General features: G+C 47.4%; 1 protein-coding gene across 3 annotated transcripts in view; it reads right to left on the reverse strand.

The window, feature by feature from the left end:
* Positions 1–8,519: 8,519 nt before the first annotated feature.
* dhtkd1 (dehydrogenase E1 and transketolase domain containing 1) overlaps positions 8,520–12,676 on the reverse strand; it is a 68,964-nt gene continuing 64,807 nt past the window's right edge. For all 3 annotated transcript variants that reach the window (XM_072471008.1, XM_072471006.1, XM_072471007.1), the window contains exon 17: positions 8,520–11,436. In XM_072471008.1, coding sequence (XP_072327109.1) covers positions 11,335–11,436 — 102 coding nt within the window. In that variant the 3' untranslated portion in view covers positions 8,520–11,334. The remainder of the gene's footprint in view (positions 11,437–12,676) is intronic.

The raw sequence follows: 12,676 nt of genomic DNA on the forward strand, positions 1-12,676 counted from the left end.
TGAACTCAATCAGAAGATGGAAATGTCTAATTGTAGCATCAAGATATTAAAATGTGAATTTGCTCAGTGGCATGACGCAGGACCATGATGAGCCCATAGCAAAGCATCTACAAGATGTGAACACTTAAATGTTCAGAGCTTGCAACAGCCGATGAGCTTCACTCGGGAGTTTATGTTTGAGCAAAATGAGGGCAGCACGGTGGCGCAGAGGGTTAGCGCTGCTGCCTCACGGCACCGAGCTCCCAGGTTCGGTCACGGCTCTGGGTCACTGTCCGTGTGGAGTTTGCACATTCTCCCGGTGTTTGTGTGGGTCTCGCCCCCACAACCCAAAGATGTGCAGGGTAGGTGGATTGACCACGCTAAATTGCCCCTTAATTGGAAAAAATGAATTGGGTACTCTAAATTTTAAAAAGAAAGTTTGAGCAAAATGAGTATTTCACAAATGAGGTCGTCACAAAAGTATACCAGATGGAATCGTGACCTGATGAGTATTATTTTTTAAAATTCTTTTGACGAACTAGAAATCACGGAATGCATAGGGTGCCAGATCGACTGGAAGGAAGTAAAAGATATCGACTGAAAACCATTGAAACGAAGCATAAGGGTCAGGGTACTCATAAAACAGTTGCGAAAACTGTACCAAATGATTCTTCAATTTCTTCACTCCTGGAGGTCCAGAGCATGGAGTGTTTGATGAAAGTTCTGCAGTGAGACTCGTTGCTGACTTTGAAATTGGCTGCCTCTTGTGTGAACACACAACTCCATGTGCAATGTCAAACTTTACAGGGCGGGGCTGAAGTACATGGTTGACAGTGCAGGGGGTGGGTTGGACAGTGCAGGGGTGAGGTTGATAGTGCAGAGGGAGGAGTTGACAGCAGGGGGTGAGGCTGAGGCACATAGTTGACAGTGCAGGGGTGGGGTTGAAAGTGCAGGAGGTGGGGCTAAGGTTCATGATTGGACTGCAGGGCGGGGTTGGTTCTGTGGTGGGGTGCAGGGGGCAGATTGACAGCACATGGGGCAGGACTGAAAATGCAGGAGCTGTCTGTTAAGTCCAGCACTTACATCCCACCCTTGAGCTGAGAGCCCCCACATTGCTGTGGGTCTGGAGTCATGTGTTGGACAGGCCAGGTGAGGATGGCAGATTTCCATCCTGAATGGACATTAGTGAACCAGGTGGGTTTTAACAACAATTGATATTGCTTTCATGGTCACCATTACTGAGGCTAGCTTTCAATTCTAGATTTGTTCCTTTTAATTCAAATTCCACCAGCAGCCTTGGTGAGATTGCTCTTGAGAAGGTGGTGGTGAGCTGCCTTCTTGACCCGCTGCAGTCCAAGTGGTGTAGGTACACCCACAGTGCTGTTAGGGAGGGAGTTGCAGGATTTTGACCCAGTGAAGGAAAGGGGATATATTTCCAAGTCAGGCTGGTGAATGACTTGATTTCTAGATGGTGCTGTTCCCATGTGTTAGCTGCACTTGTTGGTGGAAGGTGTGCATCATTCAAGGCTGCTTTCGTTTGGATGGTGCCGAGCTTCTTCAATGTTGTTGGAGCTCCACTCAACTAGGTGATGTGTGCCTTGTGGATTTGGGGAGTCAGGAAAAGGGGTATTCACCGCCGGATTCCTAGCCTCTAACCTGCTCTTATAACCACAGTATTTATATGGCTAGTCCAATTCAGTTTCTGGTCAATGGTAACCCCCCCAGGATGTTGTTAGTGGGGAATTCAGCATTGGTGATGTCTTTGAGTGTCATAGGGAGATGGTTAGATTCTCTCCTGTTGGAGGTGGCCATTGCCTGGCACTTGTGGGGCACAAATATGAATTGCCACTTGCCAGCCCAAGCCTGGATATTGTCCCGGTCTTGCTGCATTTGGATATGGACTGCTTTGGTAACTGAGGAGTCTTGAATGGTACTGAACCCCACTTAGCTTAGAACCCCACCTTATCTTACGATGGAACGTTATTGATGAAGCAGCTAAAAATGGTTGGTCGGATGAGGAATTCAGTAGTGATGTCCTGGGAGTGAGATCATAGAATCAACAGTGCAGAAGGAGGCCATTCGAGTCTGCACCGGCTCTTGGAAAGAGCACCCTACCCAAGCCCACACCCCCACCCTATCCCCATAAACCAGTAACCCGACCCAACACCAAGGGCAATTTTGGACACTAAGGGCAATTTAGCATAACCAATCCACCCAACCTGCACATCTTTGGACTGTGGGAGGAAACCCACGCAGACACGGGGAGGACGTGCAGACTCCGCACAGACAGTGACCCAAGCTGGGAATTGAACCTGGGATCCTGGAGCTGTGAAGCAATTGTGCTAACTACCGTGCTGCCATGCTGCCCTCAGATGATTGATCTCCAACCACCGTAACCATTTTCCATTGTGCCAGGTATGACTCCAACCTGCAGAGTGCCAAGAAGCTGGGATAAAATGAAGATTGAAGATGAAATAAGGATTCCGCTGCGCTGAAAGCTTTAGTGTGCAGATTAGCCCAGTAACAAGATGAATAGATAGTTTAAGGGAAGTGGCCAACAACAGGACATCCCATTTGAGTTCAAAAGGAAATATCAGAATGAATGTTGCATTTACCTGCTAAAAGAGGGAAGCTCATGTAAGAAGTGTTAGTAAGAGGGACTAAGCCAAGTTGTTCAGATAAGGCAAGATCAAAAGAAATAAACAATATATTAGTGGCAGGGTTGGTCCTGTTGTGACAAAAGCTAACAGCTTAAAAAGATCACAGCCAGACCAAACACGGAGCTAAGTTCAGGCGCCGGAATGTGGCGACTAGGGTCTTTTCACAGTAACTAGCCTACTTGTGACAATAAGCAATTATTATTATTATTATTAAGTTCCCTTCCAAAACAAACTTTTGCCTGGCGACTGCTGTTTAAACCCTAGCTGTTTGCTACTCTAAACCAGAAAAAACTTCTCAAAAAGGTACAGGTCATGTGTGGTAATTATTGCTGGATTTGGCTCAATGTTAAAATCTATGGGATGTTGTTTTGGGGAGGTGTAGTCTTAGAATTTAGGAAAGAGATTTGGAACTCTAATTTTTGTTCTACATTGTTGTCTTTCTGGTTGTGTTTTAATAATAATAATCTTTGTTAGTGTCACAAGCCCAGGCTGCCGTGACAGTACGGTTTCCCAAGGCTGCTCCTAGGAGTCGTGGATCACCATCATCAATTGTGGCATGTCTCACAAGTTGGCAGAACTAGTACCAAATCATCTGGGTCAAAGTTTCAGATCCCTTAAGTCATTATGAGGACAATCGGCAAACATTGGGGAAACGCAAGTTAATTATTCCCAAAACACTTGACCTTCAGTAAACTCTGGTTGCTCCAAGGTTCAATTTGCACAGATCGGGACCTGCCCATTAAACTGGCTACACCCTCTCCAGGTCGAAATCGTGAGTTTCCACTGGATAGAAAAAGCTCTTCAAAGCAGCTTCCATTTCCAGGGGCACACAGGCACCAACAGACAAGATTTATCATATAAAAAATATATATAATAAAGAAACGGACCAGTGTAGACTGATGGAAGCAGTAAACGATTCAGTGTCTTTCTTTTGGAAAAAGTAATTGTTGGCGATTTAAAATCTGGTTAATCAGGTGGAGGAATGCACACTCATTAAAAATGCTTATGTTTTTTTACCAATAAACCCATTTTCATTTTTATTAGTAAAACTGCAGCAATTTATTGCACTTAAAATGTGCTTTTTTAAAATAAATTTAGAGTACCCAATTCTTTTTTCTCCAATTAAGGGACCATTTAGCTTGCCAATCCCCCTACCCTGCACATCTTTGGGTTGTGGGGGTGAGACCCCTGCAAACACGGGGAGAATGTGCAAACTCCACACGGACAGTGACCCGGACTGCATTTAAAATATTACGGGGGAAAAACATTTACATTCCAATGCACGCCTCGATTGCACTGGTTCATAGGTATTTTGTTTGATTATACAAATAATCTTTGGCAACAATTTGAACTGTAACTCAGCCAGTAGATTTATGGATGTAATTTTCGCATTGTGCGCAAAGCAGCAACTCTACCCACTGTTGTTCTTATAGTTAGTAGCTGTCTGTGCGTTTAACGCCTCTCCGAACGGATGCCGGAAAGTGGTGACTAGGGGGCTTATCACAGTCACTTCATTCACTACTTTTGATAATAAGCGATTATGTTTATGTTTAACCATGGTGGCTGTCTGTGCGTTTTACCATGGATGCATCAAATCTGGCAATTCCAGAGTCCAATTTACTTTGCAAAGAAAAAAAATAAAGGACAAACACACAAGGGGATTAGTGTTAGGGAATTTAATGTGATCCAATTTCAGCATTAAGCAGTTCCAGGATTTCAAACGTACATTATGGATCTCTGCGGAAGAAGATTCCCTTGACTCACAACAACCTCATCAATATACCACATCCGCAAGGATACTGGGGAAAGGCTGTGGAGTGGCACTGGCCGAGAGGCTCATCGGGAGCTAGCACAGGCAGCAACCAATACTTCCCTCCAGACCAGTGCTTGTACCCCTCCCTATGTTTCAGCCATTACATTCCTTATTACCCTCTCTCCCTACTTACAATCATCTCCCAAATTAAACTAGCCTTTCGATTTTGGCTCTGCCTCACTCCCCAAATTCCTTTATTTCTGATCAGCTATTCAGCTCTTCCACACAAAGATTAGGAGCGCTACACAAATGGAAATTGTTGGACTTCCGGTGGCGGCTATGAAGGAGTAAGTTGCACATTTGGCATTTGGTGGCTCCCGCTCGAGTCGGACTTTTGGACCTTTCCCCCCGATTTTCTACCGGACCTGAACTGTAAAACTGAAGACAGAGGCAATTGTGTACTGAATTCCCACATCGGTGCATGGAGAGAAGGACTAGAAGTGCTCGTAAAGGCAGAAACAGAAAGACAGAGAAGGCTTGGGCTGAAGCTGCAGCGGGAGACAGCTTGGCGGAGGACCGGGCCTCTCGTCGGTCAACACAGCGGTCAACGGAGCAGCTGATGCAAGTTATTCAGGAAGGCTTTGACAAGCTGAAACAGGACTGCTTGGACCCGATAAAAGAGTCAACTGAGCGGCTGGAGCTTAGATGGACGCCCAAGTTCAGGCAATCCAGTAGGTGTAGTTGAAGGTGGGGATGCTGAGAGACCAGCAGAAGAAGCTCCTGGAGAAGGTGGAGGACCTGGAGAATAGGTCCCGCCGGCAGAACTTGAGAATCGTTGGGCTCCCGGAGGGGTCCGAAGGAGCGGACGCTGGGGCATTCATCGCAGATATGTTTGAGAAGTTGCTGGGGGATGGGGCATTCTCCCGACCATTGGAGGTGGACGGGGCTCAGAGAGCACGTGCGAGGAAGCCGCGACCGGGAGAACACCCCCCCCCCTCCCCCGAGGACAATGGTGGTGAGATTCCACAGGTACTCAGATAAGGAACGTATTCTACAGTGGGCCAAGCAGACACGGAGCTGTAAGTGGGACAATAGTATCCTGCGCGTCTGCCAAGACCTGAGTGTAGAGGTGACCAGGAGAAGAGCAGGCTTCAACCAGATTAGGTCGATCCATTTTAAGAAAAAGGTGAAGTTTGGACTGTTGTATCCGACCCGTCTCTGGGTCACGTACGAGGAACAGCACTTTTATTTTGAGTCGCCTGAGGACGCGCTGGACTTCGCGAAAAGGAAAGGACTGGTGGTGGATTGAGAACTCTTTGCTGCAACTTTCATGTTTTTGTTACTCTGTTCTTTAAAAAAAAGTTTCTTGTTTTTCGTTTTGTGGAAGCTGTCTGTAATGCCTTCTGTATTGGTTTGGGACCAGTGGCAGAGCTGAGTGAGTTAAGGTTTTCATTTGCATTGTTGGGGGATGGAGGTGTGCTTGTTTAGATCTTGGTGTTTTTTCTGTCGGGCTATTGTGTGGGGATTGTTTGATGTTGGAGAATGTTTGTATGAGCGGGGAGAGGGGGACGGGATGGGACAATAGGTGGGAGACTATTCGGCGCCAGGGATGGAGACCACCAAGCTAGCTGGGCGGGCTAGCTCTCGGAAGCGCAGTGGGGGGGGGGGGTGCATAGGTTTGGTTTATCAAAGAAGTTGGGTTACAGAAGAGGGGGGAGGGGGGGAAATGTTCTGCTGATGAGGAAGGGACTTGGGCCAAGAGACAGGGAGAAGGTTGGGGGCGGAGGCTGCCTGGGGGTGGACCGGTGGAGGCGCGGAGCATGGGCTGGAGGCGAGCCAAAAAAGGGGATGGCTGATCGGCGAAGGGGGGGGGGGCGCAATGAGCCCACCAACTCGGCTGATCACCTGGAATGTTCGAGGGTTAAATGGGCCGGTCAAGGGGGCACGTGTGTTCTCGCATCTTCGGGGACTGAAGGTGGACGTGGTAATGTTGCAGGAGACGCACCTTCGAGTAACTGACCAGATCAGATTGAGGAAAGGCTGGGTCAGTCAGGTCTTTCACTCGGGACTGGATTCAAAGACTAGAGGGGTCGCGATCCTGATCAATAAGCGGGTGGTGAGGATGTTCAATGAGGCAAGGGAAAGAGGGGTGCTGCCCACGACAATGTCACAGGCCACAATATCCCTGATTCTGAAGCGGGACAAGAACCCGGAGCTGTGTGGGTCCTACAGGCCGATATCCCTATTGAATGTGGATGCCATACTGCTGGCCAAAGTTTTGTCCTCCAGGATTGAGGATTGTGTTCCGGGCGTTATTGGGGAGGACCAGACGGGGTTTGTTCAGAGTAGGCAGTTGGTGGTCAATGTAAGATGTTTGTTAAATGTGATCATGATGCCCCCGGAAGGCAGGGAGGTGGAGGTAGTGATCGCAATGGATGCAGAAAAGGCTTTTGACCGGGTCGAATGGGATTATCTGTGGGAGGTGCTGGGACGGTTCGGATTTGGGCGGGGCTTTATTGACTGGGTCAGGTTGCTGTATCAGGCTCCTGTGGCAAGTGTACGGACGAATAGGACAACATCGGACTATTTTAGACTGCGCCGGGGGACGAGACAGGGATGCCCCCTCTCCCCACTGTTGTTCGGGCTAGCTATAGGATTGTATTGGTTTATTGTCACGTGTACCGAGGTACAGTGAAAAGTATTTTTCTGCGAGCAGCTCAACAGATCATTAAGTACATGGGAAGAAAAGGGAAGAAAAGAAAATACATAATAGGGCAACACAACATATACAATGTAACTACATAAGCACCGGCATCGGATGAAGCATACAGGGTGCAGTTTTAATGAGGTCAGTCCATAAGAGGGTCATTTAGGAGTCTGGTGACAGTGGGGAAGAAGCTGTTTTTGAGTCTGTTGGTGCGTGTTCTCAGATCTCTGTATCTCCTGCCTGATGGAAGAAGTTGGAAGAGTGAGTAAGCCGGGTGGGAGGGGTCTTTGATTATGCTGCCCGCTTTCCCCAGGCAGCGGGAGGTGTAGATGGAATCAATGGATGGGAGGCAGGTTCATGTGATGAACTGGGCGGTGTTCACGACTCTCTGAAGTTTCTTGCGGTCCTGGGCCGAGCAGTTGCCATACCAGGCTGTGATGCAGCCCGATAGGATGCTTTCTATGCTGCATCTGTAAAAGTTGGTAAGGGTTAATGTGGACATGCCAAATTTCCTTACATTCCTGAGGACGTATAGGCGCTTTTGTGCTTTCTTGGTAGTAGCGTCGATGTGGGTGGACCTAGATAGATTTTTGGAGATGTGCACCACTAGGAATTTGAAACTGCTAACCATCTCCGCCTCGGCCCCGTTGATGCTGACAGGAGTGTGTACAGTACTTTGCTTCCTGAAGTCAATGACCAGCTCTTTAGTTTTGCTAGCATTGAGGGAGAGATTGTTGTTGCTACACCACTCCACTAGGTTCTCAATCTCCCTCCTATATTCTACTCGTTTAGCACAGTGGCTATAGAGCCATTGGCAATTGCTCTGAGAGCATCAAGGGGCTGGTCCGGGGGGGGGGGGGGGGGGGAGGGGAGGGGGAGGGGGGGAGGGGGGGAGGAGGAGGAGGAGGAGGAGGAGGAGAAGAGAGAGAGAGAGAGAGAGAGAGAGAGAGAGAAAAGCACAGAGTCTCGCTTTATGCAGACGACCTGCTTCTGTATGTATCGGACCCAATGGAGGGGATGGAAGAAAAATCTGGCCGGTTTTCAGGGTATAAGCTAAATTTGGGGAAAAGTGAGATGTTTGTGGTCCAGGCGAGGGGACAGGAGAGGTGATTGTGGGAGCTGCCGTTTAGATTAGTAGGGGAACTTTTAGGTACCTAGGCATTCAAGTGGCGCGGGAATGGGACCGGCTGCATAAATTAAATCTGACCCGGCTAGCAGACCAAATGAAGTAAGATTTTTGGAGATGGGACGCGCTCCCGTTGTCATTAGCTGGGAGGGTACAGATGGTGAAGATGACAGCCCTCCCGAGATTCCTGTTCATGTTTCAATGTCTCCCCATCTTTATTCCGCGGTCCTTTTTTAAACGGGTCAACAAAGTGATCTCTGGCTTGATTTACCATCAATAACGACAGACGATGAGTTGAGAGTGAAACTGTGGCTTTAATTAGCTTAACGATACCTGGTGGCAGCCAGCCCCAGACTGAAGGCAGGGGTTGAGGTTGGCCACCTTTGTACCAGAGCCTGAGGGGAGGATCCACAGGCGGAACCAGCAGGGGTAAGCTCAGGCATGTTACATACAGCAGGTATAATACAATACAGTGGTTTACCACATGGCTTTGTTTGGGCGGGCAAGACCCCGCCGGTAAGGAAGGTAATGCTTGAGCGGAGTCGGGGAGAGGGCGGGCTGGGGCTGCAAAATTTTAGTAACTATTACTGGGCGGCGAATATAGCCATGATCAGGAAGTGAGTAGTGGAGGAGGGGTCGGCCTGGGAGCGTATGGAGGTGGCTTTATGCAAGGGCACCAGTCTGGGGCGCTGGCAACTGCACCTCTGCCGTTCCCGCTGGCACGGTACTCCACCAGCCCCGTGGTGGTGGTGGCCCGGAGAGTCTGGGGGCAATGGAGGAGACATGTGGGAGCAGAGGGAGCATCGGTCTGGTCCTCAATCTGTAATAATCACCGGTTTGCCCCGGGAAGTATGGATGGGGGGTTCCGGATATGGCGGAGCAGGGATTGAGAGGATGGGGGATATGTTTATATAGGGGAGCTTTCCAAGTATGAGGGCGCTGGAGGAGAAGTTTGCGTTGGCGAGGGAAAACAAATTCAGGTATCTGCAGGTGCGGGACTTCCTACGTAAACAGGTGTCAACCTTCCCACTCCTACCGCTAAGGGGGATTCAGGACAGGGTAGTTTCCAGAGGGTGGGGAGGAGAAGGGAGCGTCTCGGACATTTACAAGGAACTTATGGGGTCAAAGGAGACGCAGACCGAGGAGCTGAAGCGCAAGTGGGAGGAGGAGCTGGGAGGAGAGATAGAGGATGGTCTATGGGCGGACGCGTTGAGTAGAGTCAACGCGTCCGCAACATGTGCCAGGCTCAGCCGGATACAATTTAAGGTCGTTCACCGGGCTCACATGACAGTGGCCCGGATGAGCAGATTCTTTGGGGTGGAAGACAGGTGTGCAAAATGTGCGGGAGTACCAGCGAACCATGTCCACATGTTCTGGGCATGTCCGAAGCTTAGGGGATTTTGGCAGGGGTTTTCAGATGTCATGTCCACGGTGTTAAAAACAAGGGTGGCGCTGAGTCCAGAGGTGGCGATCTTCGGGGTGCCAGAAGACCCGGGAATCCAGGAGAAAGAGGCAGACGTTCTGGCCTTTGCTTCCCTGGTAGCCCGGAGACGGATACTATTAGCTTGGAGGGACTCAAAGCCCCCGAAGCCGGAGACCTGGCTATTGGACATGGCTAGCTTTCTCTGTTTGGAGAAAATCAAGTTCGCCTTGAGAGGGTCACTGTTAGGGTTCACCCGGAGGTGGCAACCGTTTGTCGACTTCTTCGCGGAAAATTAATCATCAGCAGAAGGAGGGTGGGGGGGGGGGGGGGGGGTTAGTTTAGCTTAGTGTAGGGGGTCAATGAAGGTGGGACGGCTTTTGCACCATGTTTATAGTTTCATGTACATGGTTTATTGTGTTGTTATAATACCAAAAAATACCTCAATCAAATGTTTATTAAAAAGAAAATGGAAATTGTTGTACTGCTGTAAACAAGTGTTGGGACATCAGCTTGGAGGCAGACAAAGGATTAATAAATTAATTCATAACAAGATTAGGACCCCTGTAGACAGAGACAACTGGACTGTTACAGCCTGTATCCTCCTGCAGCAGAATCGGTGATCCTAGAAACTCCTTTATCAATTTTCTTGAAATCTTACAGTATGACAAAAGCATTTGCACTCACTCCATTTCAACAGGACGTAGTCTGCGCTGAGAAAGTGGGGACTGAACTTGCCCGGGACATAAATAATGTACATTCCCCTACTAAGTGAGCAGTTCCATCAACAGCTACCATTCCAGATAAAACCCTCCATGTAAAAAGGAGGAGGCTGGTGGTGGGATACGTATTAAATATCTAGATTTGATAGAAAAAAGTAAACAATTTGTAAAGAACGACTGTTACAATCTTTACTTTGTTAAACTCGACTCCACATTTTTGTTCATCGATAAAAGTAACTAAACCCACAAGGAGACAAGAGAACATCGAATATATTGAGGTTACTTGTCGCTTGCATCATTTCACAATTGCGAACATCAGAAATTGGGCGTCATTGCAGCACCCAAACATAACAAAGAAACTGATTGTGAATTACAAGAGCATCACATTATGTTCTAAATAAGATTTTACGGCCAGATTCTTCCCCCCTCCCCTGTTATAATTTAATTATCACCAATCTAATAAAGGGACAGTAACAGAGATTACTGTTACTGGACTAGCAATCCAGAGGCCTGGACCAATGATTTGGTGACTTTTCCTGCTCCAGTAGCTGTGGAATTTAAGCTGATTTAATGAAAGAAAACTTAAATTTAAAAACTCCTTTGAAGCCACGACTTGTACAGCAGCAATAGCTAGTCTGCAGATAAACAAACTTGCTTTTGTGGAGTACTTGAGAATATGTGTATAATATGCCCAAGATACTTGCTTACAAAAGTCCAGTTCATTTTTCAGACCTAGCTGTCAAGTAACTCAGGGTTTTAATTCTTATTCTAACTACACTAGGTTGGAATACTTTCCATGATTTGAGCTAAATCAAAGTCCTTTTTAAAAATAAAAAAAAATAGTAGTAATATTTGTTCTTGGAAAACAGTGTTTCTCAATGGAAACCTCTCAACTGTATCAAAATGTTGGAGGTCTTCTCTAGGAGTCAGGCACAGTGGAGTGCACCCAGGCTTTTCCAAATTCCTTTTAGGAGAAAGTTCTGGCGAGAATGTCTTGGTTTTGTTCCTGATGCAAAGTCCCGATTGCAACTGCAGGTGCTGGAAGAGGTGGTCTGCTGACCAATTTCAACTACAGACAAATAATAAAAATTAGAGGGAGTTAATTTTTTTGCAGAAGGAATTAGGAATAGCAAGTGGTAATGTTAACAAACACTTATTGTAGGAAAATGACCAAGTGGACAGGCCTGTAAAAATGTTAGTAAGTTTAAGTGGACAAGATAGTGGCTGCATATAAACTATATCAAACAACTGACCATCACTTGCAACCAAATATTTTGGTTTGATAATTGGGTCAAGATTGAAGTCATTCTTTTCCAGCCCTGACGTGGAAGAAAAATGTGGATTATCTATATTTTTAAGATCAGAGGCCCTTGATAAAAGTCTCCCCATTGACCTCCACTTGGTCCCATCAATATTGTGCTCCCCTTTATAGACACGGATCCACTTCCAGATGTGCACAGAGAACACTTAGTTATATAATTCATTGTTTTCATTACATTAGATCCATGACCTGACCCCAGCTTTTACACTGCTTATCATTTGTTATAATCATGGATGAACCAGAATTTATTCTCACTTCACGGCAGGACTAAATCCACTCTGTACAAAAACTAAATACTGCGGATGTCGGAAATCTGAAATAAAAACACAGGAAATGCTCAGCATCTGTGGAAAGAGAAACAGGGTTAAGTGGCTGGATTTTACTGCAGGCATTGGAACCCCCAACGGCTTGACCAAATGGATCTCCACCCCCCCGGCTAACTGGAAGTGTGCCCACCAGCTCAATCTTCCCCGGGGTGCTTCCTAATTGCCCGCTTTTCTGCTCACCGTCCCGTTAAGGACAATGGGCAGGTTCTCCATGCTGCGCGTTTCCACATCTCCCAACAGGGGAGATCGGCACTGCTGGGGCAGGGCAGGAGCCTGCGACCTCCTCCAGCCCATTTGCCAGCACATACAACCAGCTTTATTGCCCGCTTTGTATTCTGCTCCTCCTTAGCACCTCTTCTGCTGTCAGAGCTCTCAGCCAGCCACCTTAGCCCCAAACAAAAGCTTAGCCTCAAACCTTCCACCCTGTCACCTTGCTGTTAGTCAACCCAACATTTACCTTTTACTGCTCAGCATTAATTTTTGAGTTGATTGGATTGGATTTGTTTATTGTCACATGTACCGAGGTACAGTGAAAAGTATTTTTCTGCGAGCAGCTCCTATTAAAAGTTATTCAAAAAATTCAGGCAGCAGATGAAGGAGAACCTCATTCTACCCATAGATAGACCATGGACTATACCTCAACCATTTAATCTTCAGCATGA

This window comes from Scyliorhinus torazame, chromosome 13, assembly GCF_047496885.1.
Source record: "Scyliorhinus torazame isolate Kashiwa2021f chromosome 13, sScyTor2.1, whole genome shotgun sequence".
In the NCBI taxonomy this organism is placed as follows: Eukaryota; Metazoa; Chordata; class Chondrichthyes; order Carcharhiniformes; family Scyliorhinidae; genus Scyliorhinus; species Scyliorhinus torazame.